This window comes from Lampetra fluviatilis, chromosome 6 (genome assembly GCF_964198595.1).
Source record: "Lampetra fluviatilis chromosome 6, kcLamFluv1.1, whole genome shotgun sequence".
NCBI classification, from domain to species: domain Eukaryota; kingdom Metazoa; phylum Chordata; class Hyperoartia; order Petromyzontiformes; family Petromyzontidae; genus Lampetra; species Lampetra fluviatilis.
The window spans coordinates 1,742,485-1,764,123 of NC_136280.1; the positions used below are offsets into that span (position 1 = coordinate 1,742,485).

General features: G+C 54.6%; 1 protein-coding gene across 1 annotated transcript; it reads left to right on the forward strand.

Annotated features, from left to right (window-relative positions):
• The first annotated feature begins 1,011 nt into the window (after positions 1-1,011).
• Positions 1,012-19,087, forward strand: LOC144932885 (P2X purinoceptor 4-like). Its single transcript, XM_078857274.1, has 12 exons — positions 1,012-1,163; positions 2,935-3,085; positions 3,940-4,011; positions 9,706-9,781; positions 10,808-10,901; positions 11,546-11,626; positions 12,847-12,988; positions 15,493-15,608; positions 16,498-16,591; positions 17,580-17,645; positions 18,446-18,523; positions 18,824-19,087. The coding sequence occupies exons 1-12, from the start codon at positions 1,012-1,014 to the stop codon at positions 18,938-18,940; spliced, it is 1,239 nt and encodes a 412-aa protein (XP_078713400.1). The 3' UTR covers positions 18,941-19,087.
• Positions 19,088-21,639: the final 2,552 nt, after the last annotated feature.

Genomic DNA, 21,639 nt, shown 5'->3' on the forward strand with positions numbered 1-21,639 from the left:
ATGGAGTTAGCGCTGTCTGAATGAGGTCGGAAGCGTTGGCGCATTAGCTCTGTCTGTCTGCGGCGAGCGAAGAGGCGGGGGGAGGAGGAGACGGAGGTGGGGGTGGTGACATGATCGTGATATCTCTCGTAAAGATGATCCAACATCTACGGAGCTTCACTGCAGCGTTGCGTTGCTGCTGTTTGGGGGGGGGGGCTTTACCATCATCGACTCCGACTCGGGCCCCGTTGGTGAATCACAGCGGGGCTGGCCCCGACCCTGCATCGGCAGCACCGCAAATCCGAGACGCCCTCGTCTCATTGCAGCCCGTGTAATGTATTCAATAACAACAAGAAGCAAACACATGTACAGAACGGAAACATTTTACCGGGTTTACGATTTAACTGTAGTTTTTTTGTACGGGTTAATAAGTGACGTTCAGTAGGGTTAAACGTTGTTCGGTAAATCTGCCTACCCGCCGATCAAGTACAGGTGGTGAGGTGGTCAGATGATGGAGAGGTAGGTGGGTGATGGGGAGGTAGGTGAGTGATGGGGAGGTAGGTGGAGTGATGGAGAGGTAGGTGAGTGATGGGGGAGGTAGGTGAGTGATGGGGAGGTAGGTGGAGTGATGGAGAGGTAGGTGGAGTGATGAATATATTAATCGGCGAATTATTCGTTGAGGGTCGATGAGTCTAGGGTTGGGAGGGGCAGGGTGGCTGGAGGGGTGATGAGTCTGGGAGCAGAGGGATGAGTCCAGTGGGGGGATGAGTTGACGCGTGGGTGGGGGGGGACATTAGTGGTGTGGGGGTGGGGTGGTCAGACCTTGATAGAATGAAAGCGCTCGCTCCGTCCATGCCAGCATAGAGAGCTTCCTCTCACCCCTCTCACTCAGCTCACTCCTCTCACTCAGCTCACTCCTCTCACTCCTCTCACTCAGCTCACTCCTCTCACTCAGCTGACTCAGCTCGCCGGGGATCGGCGGCGGCGCTGGTGGCAGCAGCGGCAGCGAAATCATCTCAGCACCTCGGGACCATGGGCTCTCGCGCGGGAACCGCGGGCTTCTGCCGCGAGATGTGGTCCGGGTTCTTTGACTACGAGACGCCCAAGACCATGGTGGTGAAGAGCCGCAAGCTGGGGGTTGTCTACCGCGGGGCGCAGGCTCTCATCCTCACCTACTTCGTCGGGTGAGCGTGGCCACGGACTGGGCTATGGGGTTAGGGGCTATGGGGTTAGGGGCTATGGGGCTGGGCTATGGGGCAGGGGTATGGGGCTAGGGGCTATGGGGCTGGGGTATGGGGCTGTGGTATGGGGTTAGGGGGTATGGGGTTAGGGGGTATGGGGCAGGGGTATGAGGTAGGGGTATGGGGCTGGGGTATGGGGCAGGGGTATGGGGCTGGGGTATGGGGTTAGGGGGTATGGGGCAGGGGTATGGGGCCAGGGGTATGGGACTGGGGTATGGGGCAGGGGTATGGGGTAGGGGTATGGGGTTAGGGGGTATGGGGCAGGGGTATGGGTCAGGGGTATGGGGTTAGGGTGTCGGGCTAGGGTATGGGGTTGGGGTATTGGGCAGGGATGTGGGGATCGAGGGAGGGCAGCAGTGGGGCAGGGAGAGGTCGCAGAGAGAGGACAGAGAGAAGGAGAGGGCCGGAGTATGGTCTGACAGAGGGCAGCGGTATGGGTAGGGAGAGGGGCAGGGAGAGGGGGGGCAGTGGTTGGGGCAGGGAGCGAGGGCAGGTAACTCCGTACACACGAAAACCCGTGTACGTGAACCAGTCTGTGCCCCCCGCCCCCCCCCCCCCCCCCCAGTCTACGCACCTCGACTACGTCCACTCGTTCTCATATGCCCCATCTCCTCATCCCCTTTCTGCACCCCCCATCCCATACCCACCGTGGACGCCACGGTGGCTAGGAGATGTTCACTCCCTCGCCTGTTATGCAGGAGGTCGTGAGTTCGATCCCGACCCTAACGCCTGTTGTACATTTGGAGTCTGCGCGTCTCTGTCTCTACCCGTGGTCGCGTGTTTTTTTTTTATTCTTCTTCGGGTGCCTCCGGTTTTTTCCCCCCCTCCACATTTAAGAATGATCTTCGCGCGTTTCTAGTATTTGGTTGTTGTGCATTTTCCACGTGATGATGATGATGAGCCACTTCGTAGAGCTATCATTTGTTATTGACAGGTCGCTTCGGAAAGATATCTCTGTAGCTCAGCGGGCCTGATCTGGTAAACAACACAAACCCCCCTCTAGAACCTCCTCGTGTCGAGGCCCCCTTCCGCCAGCAGCGACGTGAGCAAGCTGTTGCGGGGCTGCGCCTAGCTCAGCGCGTGAAAACCATGGACCACTTCCCCCCCCCCCCCACCTTTGCATGAGAACGTCTTGGCTGTACACCGGTGGTGTGCGGCAAAAGAAAAAAAAATGTAAATGTTCGCAATGTTGATTTATTTATTATCCCGCGAATCGTAACCCCGGTCAGAAAATCCTGCTGGGTGGTGGTGGCGGTGGTGTTGGTGTTGGTGCGAGTCAACATCAGTTCTCGTGATATCGATGCAGTCGGGCTGGAGGAACGTTGTTGTTACGAGCGGCTGAACACGAAGAAGCTTCGCAGTCTGCCTGATGACCACTGGCTGGCTCCGTGTTCACAAAGGCAACATTTGACTCCTCGTGCGCGAGACTTGGTCGAACGGCTCCTCGATTCGACGGAATGCAAATCAACGTTCAATATTGACCTTTTTTTGCAAGTCTCAGTAGACTGCGTAAACCCTCGAATCGCGTCAGACTTGGCGACGGAGAGTCACTTAAAGCCTCCACAAACATATATTGCTGATAAAATTTTAATTTTAATTTTAGACAGTTTTGTTTTATGAGACCCGGTGTGGTCGGTTATGCAGCACACGATATACCAAGTAGCTCAAGCAGCCCCATGTGTGACGCCCCCGTTGTGTCTCCCCGCCACTCCAGCTGGGTGTTTCTGACCGAGAAGGCCTACCAGACGGCCGAGGGGGTGAAGGAGGTTTCCGTCATCTCAAAGGTCAAGGGGGTCACTGCGACCAACGGTAGCGACTTGAGGGCGCGCGTGTGGGACGTGGCCGAGTACGTGATGCCCCCACAGGTGAGCGGTGGCGGTGCGCACGCAGGTGAGGTGAGGGTAACAGGTGTGTGGACAAGGTGGAGGTGGTTGTGATGGGGTGGCAGAGAAGGTGAGGTGAGTTTACAGGTGTGTGGACAAGGTGGAGGGGGTGTGTGGGCAGGTGGGAGGTGGTTGTGATGGGGTGGCAGAGAAGGTGAGGTGAGTTTACAGGTGTGTGGACAAGGTGGAGGGGGTGTGTGGGCAGGTGGGAGGTGGTTGTGATGGGGTGGCAGAGAAGGTGGGGTGAGGGTTACAGGTGTGTGGACAAGGTGGAAGGGGTGTGTGGGCAGGTGGGAGGTGGTTGTGATAGGGTGGCAGAGAAGGTGGGGTGAGTGAAACGGGTGAGGTGAGGGTTACAGGTGAGTGGACAGATGGAAGGGAGTGTGTGGGCAGGTGAGAGGTGGTTGTGAGGAGGTGGCAGAGATGGTGAGGTGAGTTTACAGGTGAGTGGACAGGTGGAGGGGGTGTGTGGACAGTTGACGTCAGTGGACAGGTGAAGTGTCAGTGAAGGTGTTCTATAAATATGAAATTAGATGAGATGAGATGTAACAAAATCCAAATTTCAACAATACAAACTTAAAAATATATGTTTAAGATTCACAGTATACAACCAATCGCGCAGTTTTACTGAATCCCCCCGTATCCCCCATGTCTCACAATGTCCCCTGTGGCCACCCATGTCCCCCCATGCCCTACCCCCCATGTCCGCCTTTGTTCCCCAATCTCTCCCCCCCATGCCCCCCCCCATGTCCCCCGCATCACCCTCCACGCCCCCCCCCCCATGCTCCCCAATATCTCTCCAATGCCCCCCCCCCCCGCCCCCCCCCGCTGCGCAGGGCACGGACAGTTTCGTGATCATCACCAACGTGCTCGAGACGCCCATGCAGTCGCTCGGAGTGTGTCCCGAGGTGAGTGAGGAGTGGTGAGTGAGGAGTGGTGAGTGAGGAGTGGTGAGTGAGGAGTGGTGAGTGAGGAGTGTGCCCCCGTTCGAGTGAGGAGTCTGCTCCGAGGTGAGAGAGATCCATAGACTCGCATAGAGACCCATAGACTCGCATAGAGATCCATAGACTTGCCAGTGTCTCGGTGCACATTTGCCAAATCTAACCGTTATTACTCGCAAATTAGATCAAATAAAATACAATGACCACATCATTGCCACTCTCCACCCCTACCGGCAGACTGACTATACCTGCCTGTGGGGCATGACGCTTTCGCGACAGCTCCGCACCGTACGGACATCCGCAAATACCAAAACCACCGCCGTCGCGCGCTCGCTGCCTTTCGAGTTCCAACAAAATCATCGACGGAATCCGCCCGTAATCACGATGTCTCATTGTTACACGCCGCCGCCGTCGCCACACAGCGTTCGCTCGCTCTCGTAGACGGATGATATACGTTCAGCTATTCGTACGTGCAATATTTAACGGGAAATACGTTGGGGAATAGAATGGGAGGTGGGAGCGGTGGTGCAGTGGTTCACGCATCGTGCTGTGACCTATAGGCGACCTGAGTTTATTTGATCTCACCAGGTAAGGCCCACACTGAGCTATTGTCGCTCTTTTTTGTCGAAGCGACCTGGCCGTCACAAATGATAGCTCAACGAAGTGGCTTATCATCGTGTGGGACTTTATAGCAGCCGAATTCTCTAAACGCGTGATGTTCATTCTAAATGTGGAGGGAACAACCAGAGGACCCGGAGAAAAATCCACGCGACCATGGGGAGAGAGAGAGAAACACGCATACTCCAAATATACAGCAGCAGGCGTCAGGGTCGGGATCGAACGCACGACCTCGTGTTTACCAGGCGAGATAGTTGACATCTCCTAGCCACAGACGAGCGGGGGGAAGGGCGCAACAGCAGTAGCCACGTGGTTTAGCTGGTGCCAACTTCCCCTGCGAGCTCTGCGGTCCTCTACGCATTAAAGTGTTAACGGCCAAATGAATGAGCGTTCACACGCGGGATTAAACGAGAGGACCCAGAAGAAGGGGAAAAAACAACACCCATGCGTGCGAAGATAGAACGAATAGAATCCGCATTTGCTGGACCGGACTGCACCTCCGATTAGCACCTGTTGGCCACGTACGGTGCGAAAGAAGTTCAACTGCACATGCACACTGTCACGCCCGGCGAGCCAGCGTTATGGCTCTTCCTGGTCGCTCGCCGACTGATAGCAAAGGGAGTCACGGAACAGCCGCAGCGTGATCCACCACCCCCTCGCAGCTGCCTCCACAGCGCTGGACTCGAGTCAGCCACGCGCAGCACGGCAGCACGGCCACCGCCGGCCGTCAGAATCGTTTGACGGTCGGCGCGATGGATAACAGATGCGACGGTGACGCAGGAGCCGAGAGCGTGGACCCTTCCGCGAAGCTGCGGTGCGTGCGAGTGCGCATTCCTTGCGCATTCCTAGCGCACTATCTAACATTCGATCTAGAAGCGCACCAGCGGCCTCTGGAATGGTGGGGCGAGTGGGCGCGGTGTGTTGGGGGTGACGATGGTGGCAGTGGTGGTATATGTGATGGTGGTGATGGGAATGGGGGTGCGGCGATGATGTGATGGTGGTGGTGTTAGTAGTGGTCGTATGGGTGATGATGGTGGTGCAGGTGACGGGTCGCGTTGGTGTGGGTGATGATGGTGGTCGAGGTGATGGTCGTGGTAGTATGGGTGATGATGATGATGATGGTGGAGGTGACGGTAGCGGGTTAGCGCTACGCTGCACTACGAACCCAGCGACCCGAGTTCGATTACCGCTGACGGCCAACTCCAGTCACGATTATCTGAACCGGTCCTGGGCCTCCCCTGTGTCGACTCAGCCTCAAATGAGTACCTGGTGCTGTGTGTAAATATCGCCGCGAGGGAGACAAAGGCGGCCGGGCGTGGTGCTAGCCACCCCACCCACTTAGGTGCCCTAAAAAGTCAGTCAAAGGCCAGACGGGGAATCTTTGTCTTTTAGAGGTGACGGTAGCGGTGGTGATGATGATGATGGTGGTGGTTGTGATGATGATGGTGCTTGTGATGATGATGGTGGTTGTGATGATGATGGTGGTTGTGATGATGGTGATGATAGTGGTGGTGGTAATGATGATGGTGGTGGTTGCGATGATGATGATGGTGGTGTCGTTGACGTCACGGTTAACGACGCTGACTTAAGCGACGACTGCGCTGTTTACATCGCTCCCGCGAGCACCGATGGTGACCCAGTAAGCCTCTGGCTCCCATCCGTAACGACTGCAAGGAACAGGGCTCGGCTTAGGGAAGGCAATTAGCGAGGGGAAGTGCCCTAGGGGGGAGGGGGGAGTGGCGTGCGTGAGCGGTCGAGATGGTTCGGGAGAGAGGATTCAGAGCGAAGGAGGAGGATTAGGGTGGAGGGTGGCAATTACGCGAGGAAGTCGTCCTGGGGAGAAAGATGTGATGATGATGGGGGGGGGCTGTCCAGGGGATAGGGGGATCAGTGGGATGGGGAACAGGGCGTGGTGGAGGGGGGGCGGGGGTTACAATGATGGAACTGTCGATGCTAACGCCGTTTAAAACCTCTCACTGAGCAATCAATCGCGTTCGTGAATTCCAATGCCTCCGTTATCGCGCGCACGTGGCGTCTGCCTGGCTGATACGGGGGGGGGACGCTATTCGTTACGGGCCAATTTGCGGGGTCTGTTTACCTGCACCCGATACCCCCCCAGCGAGGAAGTTGGGGTAGAGGGGGGGCACCTGAACGACCCCCCCCACCACCACCACCACCCTACCCCCGCCCTGTGTTGGTGTTGCTGTTAGTCCGTGTGTGCAAACTTACGACGCGAGGCAGATCGCATATCCGACGCCGCGTGACTTCCCTGCAGCCACTCAATCGCGCCAGGGGGAATTCATTAATGCTCGTCTGTTGTGCGCGAGTAGAGTAAAATATAATTCATCATCGTGATCATAATAATATTATTATACAAAACACTCACTCGGTTAAATCTTGACTTAAAGCTTTCGTGACTGCAGGAATTCATATTCTTTTGGTCTTTCGGTAAAACCACGTAGACGTAAAAAGTCGCCCCCTTTTCCTGAAGACGACCGCTTGTGTTGCGATCGAAACGTCGATATTTTTGGTTATATTTTTTTCTGACTATGTGGCGCTACCGAAAGACCCAAATGATTCTCACTCGGTCTCCAGACTGTTGGGGTTTTTTTTTGTTTGCACAGACATCCTGTTGCTTTGGTTGGGTGGGATGTTTGGTGCATTGTTTGTGGGTGGGTTGGTGGGTTGGTGGGTGGGTGTTAAGGTGGGAGGCCAGGTGGGGTGGGTGTGAATGTGGCTGTTGTATACATGGTGGCTGGCTAGGTAGGTTGCAGGGCAGAGAGGTTGGTGAATATTAACGTGAGTAGGCCGACATTTAAGTGGATGTTTTGGTATACTGTCCTGTATATATGTATAGATAGCTGGATGATTTGGTGGTAGTGGTGTGGGTAATAGTGAGAGGTTTATGTTTATATATATATATATAATTTTTAAATAACCAGGTTATAAATCTAGAGACCAGAATGAGTCGTGTTTGTACCGTGCCGGCCGTCATAGGTGCTACTCGCTAACAGCACTTGCCCCAAAAGTCTGTCAAGCCTATACGGGGGGGTCTTTTTCTTTGTATTTACGTATATTTAAGTGGCTGAGTTGGTATGCGTATGGGTAGCTAGCTGGCTGGCTGGCTAAGGAGGGTGGCTGGATGCTGATACGGTGGTCGGAGTGCCTTTAAGCAACTTAAAAATCTGTCCGCCACATTCATACCCACCCACCTCTCCTCTCACCTATCCACCCACCTGAACCTCTCACCTACCCACCATGCCACCCTAAATTGGCCAAACATCTCAAATGCAACGGGAGTCCTGTGACATTTTTTTTTCTTCTTCTTAAAACTCTCTGTGACGGTTTATTATTCATTAGAATATTTATAAATATTTTAGTTACTCGGGCAAAATCGATGGAGAATTGGCTTCGGGTCGAGAGAAAACCTCCACCGCGCATGCGACGGAGCGGCACGTAACGCTCCGCACAGATGGATTCAACAATCCATCGCCGTATCGCCAGCGAAGCGTCGACCCCGCATCCCGCAGCCGGGCAAACCCGAGTGCGTCATCCGAGTCATAACCGGGTTCAGATCCGGGTTCGCTTCCGAGAATTTTGCGAGATTGCTTCGGTCGGAAGTAACTGGCGTTGGCCAGGCGATCTCCGTTGCAGGACCCTCCTCACATTCTCGGCTCGAGGCTCCAGTCGTACGCTTGACTCCCAAGTGTCTCTTTTAATTTATCACACGCGGCACCATCGACGAGGCATAACGTGGCACGCGCTACCATCACAGTGGCTGCAAAGAAGAAACACATTTCTGCGGAGGGAGCTGTTAGGAACGTTGGGTTGCTCGGTCAATGGCCAGGGTCAACGGCGGCGTGGTGTATTCCGCAAATATGGCCGACTGTGAGGGCGGGCACAAGCCGGCGTGAGTAGGTTAAACGTTGAGTTTTATAAGGGCACCACGGGGTGACCAGCCCCTCCCCACCCAGCCCCATCCCTCCCACCCCCCACCCAGCCCCACCCTCCCCACCCAGCCCCTCCCCACCCTCCCCACCTAGCCCCTCCCCACCCTCCCACCCAGCCCCTCCCCACCCTCCCCTCTCCACCCAGCCCCACCCCTCCCATTTTTGGATGCACGATGGACACAATAATCCCCTGTGGGCTGGTGGAACCAGGTGGTTCCTACCAGTATGAACGTCTCCCGTGCTGTGCCGACATCTGTCAAGATAGTTGCACACTTTTATACATGCGGGGAGCTTCAAAAAAATGTTGAGACTTCTGAGAATTTGCAACGATGCCACGAGAAACGTGCTGCCTCCGGGCTCTGGAGACCACCTGGAGAAGATTCCAGGCCACGCGTTGACAACGATGGTGAACAAGCGGAGACTTTTTGAAGCTTATTAACATTTCACTTGTTATCATGTTACAGTTTAGTATTATCCGTTCTTTTCCCATTAAAAACGATAGTCCCATATAAGTGTGAACTTTTTTTTTTAAATCACCCTGTAATATACACTTGACTCTCTGGCAGAGCTGATGGGTTCGTTTCGGCTCGTTGGCCTTGTGCCCGCCCTGGGACCCACTGTGAGAGTCGCGGCCCCGAATCCAACCGAGGCAGTCCCAGCTTCAGAGCGCAGCGTACGACGAACCACGCCCCTTCCCCCCCCCCCCGCAACACGCCCACCACTCCGTGGAGTAGCTTTGTACATTAAAAAAAACACCCCGGGCGATATCTACAGTCCCCTAGGTAGACTCGGCCTTAAACGAGTCCCTGGTGAGACGTGGAAACAGCAGCACTTAGGAAGAGAAAGGCGATCGGGCGTGTAGCTGACCCCCCCCCCCCCACCGCGCTAGGTCGACTCAACCCTAAATGAGTACCTGGTGTGGCGTGTACACATTAGCACTGGAGAGACAAAGACGGCCGGGCAGGCGTAGTTGCCACCAACCCCTACGTGTGATGTGCCCGCTGTTCAGAGGTGCACGCTAACCGAACTTGCCCCAAAACGTGTGTTAAGGCTATACGGGGGGTCTTTGTCTTTGCGTGTTGTTTGTGGACAGGACCCCGACACTCCCACGGCGCCGTGTTCCAACGACACCAGCTGCCGACCAGGGGAACGAGACCAACTCTACAATGGTATGGCTCGGGGCATGGCTGGGAGCATGGCTCGGGGTATGGCTAGGGGCATGGCAGGGGCATGGCCAGGCAGGCATGGCTAGGGGCAATGCCAACTAAGCGTTCTCATCGCAAATACGACTCATCCTGGTCTTTGGATTTCTCACCTGCTTATTTACAAAAAGTATAGATGAACGTAAACCTCTCGCTATTGTCCACACCGATACCACCAAACCATCCAGCTATCTATACATATATACAGTACAGTATACCAATACATACACTTCAATGTCGACCTACCTATGTTAATATTTACCCACCTCTCTGCCCTGCAACCTACCAAGCCAGCCACCAACACAACACACCCATCCACATCCAGCCACCTAATATCTACCCGCCCACACCCATGCCCACTGAACGTCCCATCCACACGCATACCCATCCACATACCGACTTACAACCCACATTCACATTTCACGCCGACCCACCGAATTTTAAACCAGTCACCCACCTGCTCACACACGCACCCACCCATCCACCTAACCATTAATTCAACTAACGTACCCACTCACCCACACCGACCCACCGATCCACCCAGCCACCAACCCACACTCATACCCCACTCCCTTGTCGACTCACTTACCCAGCCATCTACCCATCCACTCAACTGCCCACATAACCACTTTGCGCAAGAGCGCAGAAGTGTGGTTACCACATCTACGCCTCTATGTAAGGAACAACACAGGTGTACTTCTCCACAAATCTGTCTGTCGCCTGATGAAGCTAGTTGTAATTACTGGTGAAACGTCGTACTCAGATTGTAAATGTTGTGGCTTGGCTCTCCAACACACCGGTGTGCTATACTAGTGACGAATTGGCACGTTCTGTTTACGTGAAAACCCTTACAAGTTGGTTGTGTCGGTATGTGGCGGGTTTTAATGACACATTTTAATATACTTACGCAATATAACCCCCAAAAAACTATGTTATGGATAACCACCTGCCCTGCTCCCCCCTGCCCTGCCTTGCCCCCCCCCCTGCCCCCAGGAGTGAAGACGGGCCGCTGCTCGGGCAACAGGGGGCAGGGCACGTGCGAGGTGTTCGCCTGGTGCCCCGTTGAGTCCGAGGGACGCAACGCCAAGTATGGGCGCGTAGAGAGATCCGCGGAAGCACCAGAAATCCGCGGAATCCCCGGAAATCCGCGGAAGCCTAGGAGCCCATTGCGTGCACGCGAAGTCGTTACAAAATGACATGTATTAATGTATACACGTACACGATTACTGTATCGATACACACAACATTAAAGTAAATATATTTTATTCTAGATGTGTATCTAATGGAAATGTAACGATTCATATACAGGGTGCTTTAAATAGTTTTTAACACTTCTGAGAATTTGCAACAATCCCACAATAAATGTGCCGCCTCCGGGCTCTGGAGACCACCTGGAGAAGATTCCAGGCACGCGTTGACAACGATGGCGAACAAGCGAAGGCTTTGACTTTTTAAAGCTGTTAACATCACATTTGTTATCACGTTAAAGTGTATTAACCGTCCTCTTTCCATTAACAACGATAGTCCCATAGACGTGTTAACACTTTTTTGAAGCACTCTGAATGTGTACATATTGTTGGTCTCATTGTGTGGCTACAAGCATTGAGGCGCTTTCCTTTTTGATTTTCGGCTTCATTCAATGAGCCCCATCACGTGACCCCCCCCGATTTAATTATCTCCCCCCTCCCCCTCGCCGCCCTCCCCCTTCCCCCCACTACCACCTGCACACAGGTACACCCTCCTGGCTGAGGCCGAGAACTTCACCATCTTCATCAAGAACAACATTCGCTTCCCCAAGTTCAACTTCTCCAAGTGAGTTCCCGTCGCCGGCAGCCGAGACGAACTTCGGTGACGTGAAAATAGGGGGGGGGGGGCAACTTGAGAGGAGAGCTCCGCTTCTGTCGGAGCTGTCCAGTGCTGATCTGCCTCTTCGTGTTCAGTTGGTTGTCCTTCCCCCGCACTTCCGATTAGCACGGTTGGCTGCGTACGGTGCGAAAGAAGTTCAACTTACATACATGCGGTCGAGATCCAAAATGAAGTCCTGACTGGGATGGATAAATGATCGAGTGTTGGGCTGCGTGTGGGAGGCGAAGCGGAGCGGCCCGGAGGGTACCCGTCGGGCTATGCGAGCAGGCGAGCGAAATCTGACGCAGGCGTTCGCGTTATCCGTAGAAAGGCCACCCCATAGCCTCGAGAACGACAACACCCCCCGCATTCTCCGACGCGGCCTCCAATCCGAGTGCTTGACTCCAAGTCAACTCTCCACATGTGGCTCACTCGCGTCCCTTTTCCGAACTCCACCGCGCGAGCAATGCACTTACCGTACGCGACGCATTTGCATGCACGATGCATTTACGACATCAGCTGCTGCGGCTGCTGTTGTTCGATCAATAAAACCCCCTGACCTATTGACCTTGAGGGCAATGAGTTCACAACTAGGCCAGGGTCCCATCGTGGCCAAACCCATACGTACACACAAGACAAAAACGCAGGCCCCATGTATAGCCTTCACAGACGGTTGGAGCAAGTGCTGTTAGCGAGGAGGGGGTGGAGGATCTTCCGCCAGAGGTCGCAAACGGGTTTTGATTCTTTACCCGTACCCGTACCCGGCCGCACTAGGGTCGCAAATGGGTACCCGTACCCTACCCGAAACGAGTGACAAACGGTTATTCACCAGTGACTCACGGCCTACCCGTACCCGTACCCGGCCGCACCAGGGTCGCAAACGGCTACCTGTACCCGTACCCGGCCGGGTACGGGTAGCCGGGTATCGGGTAGGGTACGGGTATCGGGTACCCGGTTGCGACCTCTGTCTTCCGCGTTCCAGTCGACAGAAACGTCACCAACCCCAGCGACCAAAACACCACGACGCTTGGTCCGGACTGAGGTCACAGAACAACGTCGAGATGAGGACTCGTGCACAATGGTCACATTGGAGGGGGGGGGCGGCAAGGGGGGCAGGTTGCATGTGGTGGGGTAGAGTGTGGGTGCTCCCACCCTCCCTGACCCCCGCGCTGTCGGCTGGGGTGCAGGGGCAACCTGCGAGATAACATGCCCAAGACCTACCTCCAGTCGTGCAAGCACGACGCCCGGCACAACAACTACTGCCCCATCTTCCGCCTGGGTGACATGTTGAAGAGGGCTGGCCTCACCTACCAGAAGTTCTCTAAAAAGGTACAGTCCACAGCGCGCGACCACACACGCACACACACATGCGGGGACGCACACGTACAGAGTACTCATTTACTAGGCCCGCTGCTGATACGACTTGTCACTGATGGTAGTCTGTGGCTTGGAATCGAACCCAGGTACCGTAGGCTTCGTAGTGCGGTGCACGACCCGCTGAGTCTCCGCTCGAACTTACACAATCGCACACACACACAAATGCACGTGCAGAGACAAACATGTGAACATGCGAAGGACAAAGGATAGCCTTCAGACGGTTGGGGTAAGTGCTGTTAGCCGGTTCAGCACACGGGGGTGGGATGGGGTGGCCAACACCAATCCCGGCCGCCTTTGTTTCTCCAGTGCTGATGTTTACACACCGGCACCAGGCACCAACTTAAGGCTGAGTCGACCTAGGGGAGGCTCAGGTCCGATTCATATGTTCACCGTTATTATTGATCGTGAGTTGGAATCAGACTCGGGTCGCCGGGTTCGTAGCGCAGCGCGCTAACCACTACACTACCGCTCCCCACACACAGACACACACAGTCACACATGCGCGTATCTCGCGCGCTGTGTTAGTGTTAACTTGCCAAATGCGAGCGCGTTCGTGACGATTTTTTGTTCCCAATAAAAGCTTCGGGCCACTGAACCACATCAGAAGCTGGGAAGGGAAATTGCCCGAATCGTTTGGCGGCGCCGTAAATGTGTCCAGCTGCTCAATCGGTCACGAGAGGCCGCGTTCATTCCATCGCCGACTGCCAGAGCGTTCGAAACAACATCGGTGTTTACGCACACAGCAGTACACAAACAAAGGGGGTGACCCTCGTTATAATTCGTTGCCTTGCACCACATTTAAAAAAAAAATATCTTGAACCGGTAGAACATTTTTTGTGGTTTCATGGCAATGCCATCGCGGCGCTTTCAGATGCACATCGGCGGCTCTGGAATGGAGATCTGTGGAACAGAGCTTCAAAGCCAGTCTCAACGCATTTTCTGATTCTGATTCTTCCTTCCGATGTTAGGAAAGCCCGCACGTGGAAATCATCTCGGCTGACAACTCATTTCTTGAGAACTGCTTTCTTTCGCGCGTGTTGGCTTGTTGTCCCTCGCCCGCGCCTCCGGTTAGCGCCGTTGGCTACGTACGGCGCGGAAGAAGTTCAACGCACACGCACGCACACATACGCACACACAATGCATTTGTTTCTCAACGCAGTGCCCCATCCCTGGCCATTGACTCGAGTCCACCCGGCACCAGAGCCCGCGCCTCTCCACGGCTGTGAGCATTTCGTCCGCGTGGTGTCAACACCAGCGACAGATCCCCGGAGCAGATACACTGCCCGGAGAAAGACTGAAATAGCCCCACGACACCTGGTGGCTGTTGACGGAATTCTGTGAATTACCCGCGTAAACAATTGTAATGCGCGATTTTATTGAGGGACTGCGTCGTTGTTTTCGCGTGGCCTTGGCACTGATCTTGGTGCTTTGTGCCGTTTTGCCAAAACTTGCATTTAGCGTTGAACACTCATCAGGAGTGTACGCACTAATGCAATTTGGTGCTTATATACACGTTACCTATGTTTTTGGTATTTATTTTGAGTGACTTGCCTACCGTTTCTCTATTATGTACTCATATCGGTTGTTGTTGTTGTTGTTTTGTTTGCCGTCGAAACTCGTGTACCCGCCCCTGCTGGGACACCTGTGAAAAAAAGAGCTTAACAGCTCATCGGATTTCTCCAGGATAAATAAAGAGTCTGATGATGATGATGATGATATTTTCACTCCGCCTGACTTCCGAGCTGCGGAACCCAGGCCAGCCGGCCAGCCCCGCGAAGCGAAATCGGCTCCAGAGAATTCGAGTCGCATGGCCACGGGCTCACGGCCCACTTGCTGACCTGGGACATCTCTGGAAAAAAAAGCTTCATAGCTCATCGGATTTCTCCTCCTGCTGCCGGAATCAAGATTCTGATTCTGAGTCGAGAAAACACCGTGGGTAGACCACGCGCTGCCGGCAGAGCAAACTCGAGTTCGTATGTGTGTGCGTATGTATGTTGAACTTCTTTAGCACCGTACTTAGCCAACCGTGCTAATCGGAGGTGCGCAGTTCACACTCGACTCGTGTGGCATTGACCGCGGTGACCTTTTTGACCCGAACGTCTAAGCTGTGTGTGTGGTGTATGTGGTGTGTGTGTGTGGTGTGTGCGAGGTGTGTGTGTGTGTGGTGTGTGTGTGTGGTGTATGTGTTGTGTGTGTGTGGTGTGTGTGTGTGGTGTGTGTGCGGGGTGTGTCGGTGTGGTGTGTGTGTGTGGTGTGTGTGTGTGGTGTATGCGGGGTGTGTGTGTGTGGTGTGTGTGCGGGGTGTGTGTGTGTGGTGTGTATGTGTTGTGTGTGTGTGTGGTGTGTGTGTGTGGTGTGTGTGTGGTGTGTGTGGTGTGTGTGTGGTGTATGTGCGGGGTGTGTGTGTGGTGTATGTGTTGTGTGTGTGGTGTGTTCTGGGCGCGGTGCTTCTGCAGGGCGGGGTGCTGGGAGTTCTAATCAGCTGGACGTGCGACCTGGATCGCGGCGCGGACTCCTGCAACCCCATGTACTCATTCAGACGCCTCGACAACGGGGCGGGCTACAACTTCAGGTGCCCTCCCTCCCATCCCATCCCCCCTTCCCCTCCCTCCCCTCCCTCCCCTCCCTCCCCTCCCTCCCCTCCCTCCCCTCCCTCTCCTCCCTCCCCTCCCTCCCCTGCTCCCATCCCCCTCTCTACTCCCCCCCTCCTTTCCAAACACAACCATATCCTCTTAAACTAAACGATACATTACTTTTGTATTACCAGGCAAAGCCCACTGACTTATACAGCTCTTTTTCAGGAGCGACCTGGCCACAATGATTGCACAACGGAGTGGCTTACCGTCGTGTGTAAATCTATAGAAGCCAAATATTTGAAACGCGTGTTGACTGTAAATATGGAGGGAAAAACCGGAGGACCCGGAGAAAAATCCACACGACAACGGGGAGAGAGACACCCGCAAATTCCAAATATACAGCAGGCGTCAGGGTCGGCATCGAACCCACGACATCCTGTATACCAGGCGAGGGAGTTAACATCTCGCCACCGATTCACCGATGAATATAGATTATGTGTTCACCATCTGATTGTGATTCAATCAATGAATCAAGTCTTTATTTTTATAGCACTATTTCGTGCAAAATATGCAATTCAAAGTGCTGTAGAGATCAAATAAAACATTGTTAAAAGACTGAATCGCAAGAACAATAAAAGCAATTTCCACACATAAACAAAATCGCACGATAAGAAATTACTATAGAAGGCATATATTTTTTTAACACAACACTACAAAATAATCTTAAGCAAAAGCAAGTTTAAAAAGGTACGTTTTTAGATTTAACTTCAAATTGCAGATTGAATGGACGACGACGATGATGACGACATGCAAATGACATGCATATTACATGCAAATCTTGTGCAACATCTGTCGGTGCGGGGACGCTGGTGCCGCGTGGTGCAGGTACGCGCGCTACCACGTGCTTCCCGGTGGCGTTGAGGCGCGCACGCTCGTCAAGGCGTACGGCATCCGCGTGGACATCGTCGTCTCCGGCGAGGTGTGCGCGACTCCCACTCGCCCTGCTCCCACCCCACCATCTCCCACACCCCGTCTCTCTCTCCCTGATCCCATGGTGCTCCCACCGCGGCAGTCATACTTCTGCCCCCCCCCGTCTCTCTCCCTCTACCAACGTCTCCCACCCCGTCATATTTCTCCCCCATCTTGCATCACGCGTTACCCCACCTACTCTCTCGCACTCACGTCTCCCTTGCCGGCTCCAACCCACGCGCATTCTCCCACGCACTGTCTCCCGCCCACGAATCATGGACATCTCCATCATCATCACGACCCATGGGCAGATAGCCCGTAGGTGCACACTGCACATTTCGTAAAACAAAATTTCCCCAACCTTCCCTTGTCTCGTGCCAAACTTTCTGAAATAAGAAAAAATCAACAGCCGCTTCACCTCTTCTAAAAACCTTTCCGCAGCGCGGGCCGCAGGTGGCGATGCCGTCGTACGTTCGGCTGTAAAGGCAGACGCGAGTCCAGAGGCCGTCACCTCTCATCATGTAGCTCCACGCCCGTGGCTCTGTGTCCCGTCCTGTACCTCGCAACATGGAATATCATCTTCATCATAACCCTGCCCCTAATTTACTTTTTTTAAACTATATATATTTTATTTTACCAGTTAAGGCCAAACTGAGCTATGCAGCTCTTTTTTCAGAAGCGACCTGGAAATCGCAAATGATAGCTCAACGAAGTGGCTTACCATGTTGGAATTTATATCAGCCAAATATTCTAAACGCGTGATGTTGATTCTAAATGTGGAGGGGAAAAAACCGGAGGACCCGGAGAAAAATCGACGCGACCACGGGGAGAGAGAGAGAGAGACGCGAACTCCACATATAGAGCGGCCGTCAGGACCGGCATGGAACCCACGACCTCGTGCATACCTGGCGAGGGAGATAACATCTCACCAGCGCGGCGCCCTAAATGCGTTCCTCTTTCACCCCCTGTACCCCCCTCCCTGCCCCCCCCCCCCCCAGGCGCGCAAATTCTACATCATCCCCACCATCATCAACCTCGCCGCCGCTCTGACCTCTGTCGGGGTGGTGAGTTCTGACAGCACCATCGCGCTGCGGTAAAGGCGCAGCCCTGCAAGTGCAGGTGGAAGGGTGGAATGCAGTCCACTCGAGAATGGTATTTTTGGCCTCATCATCATATCTACGATGGCCAGGACGTCTTGGGAAGCGGTGGTAGTAGCCACACTTTACCCCACCACCGTCACGCGTGACTCTGTCGATCGACTGGTGGTACCCATTCACCTGCGTGGAGCACATAGCAAGGTGGGGGGTGGAGGGGGTTAAGAAACGTGCCCAGTCATATCACCAGCCGGGTCTATCCACAGCTGGATGACGGCCTTCCTGTGCCAAGGCCATGCCTCATGATCATCACGGAAAATTACGAATCAGCATTGAATGGTGACGAATCGATATTGCATGACGGTTTCAGAATCGATAATGAAAGATGATGGTGGTGGTAGTGGTGATAGTAAACTATAAACGAAACTTTTTAGATTTTACCAGGTAAGGCCGACTGAGCCATATAACGCTTTTTTCAGAAGTGTCCTGGCCACAAACGACATCTCAACGAAGTGGCTTATCACGTGGAAATGTTTCGCGGCCAAACACTCTAAACACGTGATGTTGATTCTAAATGTGGAGGGGAAAAAACCGGACGACCCGGAGAAAAATCCAGAACACGCAAACTCCAAATATACAGCAGCAGGCGTCAGGGTCGGGATCGGACCCACGACCTCCTGTATACCGGGCGAGGTAGCCAACATCTCCTAGCCACCGTGGCGCTGATGATGACTACGACGGCGGTTTGGACTATCCGCGTGCGCGTGCAGGCCTCGGTGATCTGTGATTGGCTGCTGCTGAACACCATGAGGAGACGCAACATCTACCGCATGAGCAAGTTCGAGGAGGTGAGTGGCGCTCCGCGTGCGTCCCTCGGGGGGGGGGGGGGGTCGGCGACACCTCGAGGCGGTCGCGCTGCCCCACGGCGGCTCTCCCCCGGTTCGCCTTTTTCTGGGTCGTGCCGCAAGGTGCCGGGCACGACGTCCGACGTTTCGCCGCGCGTACCGAGAGGGGGGGGGGCGGAAGTGAATTACAGCGGGCTCGAGGGAGGAGGAGGGGGCGTATACCTCCAGGATTAAATACGACGAGGTTTAAGGCCACCTCGTCGAGCTAACCTCGTTTTGTGTCGGCGCACGTGCTCCACGCAGGTGAACGAGGGCACGGCGCCCAGGGCCGAACTCTCGTCGCTTCCGTCGCGGGAGCTCGCTGGCGGAAAAGCGGACGCGCTCTCCAACGGGTTCTCCACGGACGACTCAATGCTGTGAGGCGGGCCCCACCGGCCTCAGGATCGGCCTCCGGACCGGACCGGTTCTTCATCCCTACGAGAGGAGATGGCCGCAGGGTGCCGAGTCGTGGACCGGGCGAATTGGGCGCTCGGGTTTTGCGATTCGCCGAGCGATTGCGGTTAAAGAGCAGAGATTTGAAACGCCGTCAAAGGTCAAGAGGTCAACACGACCGGTGCCGTCAATGTCAACCCCACATCAGCCTCCTCCTACCAGATCTCGAATTCGTGGCGAAGGTGACACCGGGCCAACGGTGTCAGCTCTTACGGCCTCATCATCATCACTATCATCACCATCGCCACCATCACCAGTGTCTGGCTTGAGCGCTTCCCATTGATGGCCGACCTCTGAGTGCCAGTCACGGTGACCCGCCTTCCTCCTCCTCCTCCTCGCACACCACGTGTCTCTTCCTCCCATGGTAACTCCCTCATCCTGATGTCTACAACGCTCTGTGGCCACGCTCTATTCACAGCCTACGAGTTACATTACCCCGCCCTCCACCCATCACGGCCACGCGTCCCACCCATCGCGTCCTCCTCCTCTTCCCACCACGTTCTACTCCAAACCTCCAAGTTGTCTACCCCCATCCCGCGATTACATTCCCAGCCACATCCACAAACCCGACGTCGCCTCGCATTAGCGCGGTTTTGCTACGTACGGTGCGAAAAAAAAGTGCAACATGCATACGTGGCAGTCGTATAGAACGGGCGGCTCTTCTCTACACTGGAGGAAGTGGGGGCGGGGGGGTGTAGAGGGCAGGGGGGGGGGGGCTCCCCCGTGTCAAAATCTCGGGGGGGGGGGGCTCGCAGGGGGGGGGGGGCGGGGGGTGGGGGGGGGGTCGCCAACTGTCAGCGACGTCCGTGCAGTCCACGTGTGTCACTCGCGCTGTTCCGTTCCTGTTCGCTGTTCGACGAGCTGCTTTGTTCCCAATGTAATCTCGCCTTTGACGAAGACCCAGTGTCCCCCTCCCCCCTCGTCCTGTCCACCAAACCTTATCAAGGCTGTAATGTTTCTACTTTCATGTTTCTACTTTAGACGAAGCTTCGCAGGCATAGCCTTCACAGGCTGTAGGGGCAAGTGCTGTTCGCGAGCACCTGCTAAGGCCGGAACGGCTCACGATGGGCGTGAGTAGGTGGCGAGTGCCGAGCCCGGCAGCCTTTGTCTCTCCAGTGCTCATGTATACACACCGCTCCATGTACTCTGCGGCCGTCTGGAAGGCTCTTCCTTCCGATATTAGGAAGCCACTGGAGCTATGCACTTTCAAATCATCATCTAGATTGAAAACTAATGTCGTTAGAACTGCGTTTCGTGTTCAGTTTATTGTCCTTCCCCGCACCGCCGATGAACACGGGTTGGCTGCGTACGATGCGGAGGAAGTTCAACGTGCATACGTATTTAAGGCCGAGTCAACCTAGAGGGACAAGGCCAAGGAGGGGGTTCAGATATTCGTCGCCGATGTTGACCACGAGCGGGGAATCGAGCCCGGGTGGACGGGTTCAGCAGCGCAGCGCGCTCACCACGAGGCGACGTCACGCGGTAGACACACGCACACGTGAGCCACCGCTTGCGGGAAGGGGTTGATGGAGCTGCCGTGTGGACGACTGGCACGGAGATAAGACGTGGGACTAAAGGTACGGGGATATTTGATCTCGCAGTGGATAGAGAATGTGTGATGGCGAGTCCATTGAAAGCAGTCGACCTGTATTTGCGGAAACGAGACGGAGAGAACGAAACACAAACCCACAATAATAATCGATTCCGAATCGAATCGCGACATCGTAATCAATTCATGTAGCAGCTCCCGGCGCGCGGTTCCGAAACGTCGGACATCGTTGCCGAGCGACGTTAAATCGCCATGGAACAGCAAGAAAGGCAAACTCGCTACTCGGCTATTCTTGACGCGTGCGATGTATTTAATCACAACATTATCTGCGTACACGTAACCGAGATGCGCTTGCGTTCACCGTAGTTACAAAAGGTGTACCTAGCCTGGCACAAGCGCCGTGGTGACGTCGCCGCCACTTAGTTGTTGTTGTTGTTGTTGGTGGTGGTAACAATGCGAAGACGGAGGAGGGCAGAGGGCATGGGACGGCTTGCTGAACGGGTCGCATAGACAGAGGGACGAGGTAATGCGCGCGCGTGCGTGTGCGTGCGCGTGCGTGTGTGTAAGTAATATCCACAGTAATAAAGCAGCGCTGTACACGTACAGCCCTTTTGTCAATGCACTGCTGGACGAGGGCTCACTTCACACCACCTTAACGAATTGTTTCAATGCGTGTACAATCATCTTGAGATGGGGGTCATAGTTTACGAATTACAATCTCAGACGTCTGCAACTAACACCGTCATTTTTCAACGAGGGGCTTCGATTTGTGTTTTTAATTAATTCAATAAATGCCGACCGCTATTTCAGCCGGAGCTGCCTGGGGCTGACCTCCGGAGCGTGGCCACGTGTCCGATGGGGCCCCGCGCGTGCCAGCTTATCGACTGTTGTTGCTCAGGGATGGCGCGTGCCACAGCAAACACCAGTCTGATAAGCTAACGCGCACGACACACTGACACCAACTCCACTCTATAGTCAACTCGAAGCACATTATCAGTATTGATCATCGTATTCATCATCATCATTTGTCATCAGGTCATGATGCCGATCGTGACGATGACGATCATCATCATCAGCA

Bases quoted from the DNA above. Each gene is read 5' to 3' on its own strand.
- LOC144932885 (XM_078857274.1), top strand. From the start codon at position 1,012: ATGGGCTCTCGCGCGGGAACCGCGGGCTTCTGCCGCGAGATGTGGTCC. The intron at 11,627-12,846 runs GTGAGTTCCCGT...GCTGGGGTGCAG, and splicing joins CCCAAGTTCAACTTCTCCAA to GGGCAACCTGCGAGATAACA. The intron at 16,592-17,579 runs GTGTGCGCGACT...CCCCCCCCCCAG, and splicing joins ACATCGTCGTCTCCGGCGAG to GCGCGCAAATTCTACATCAT.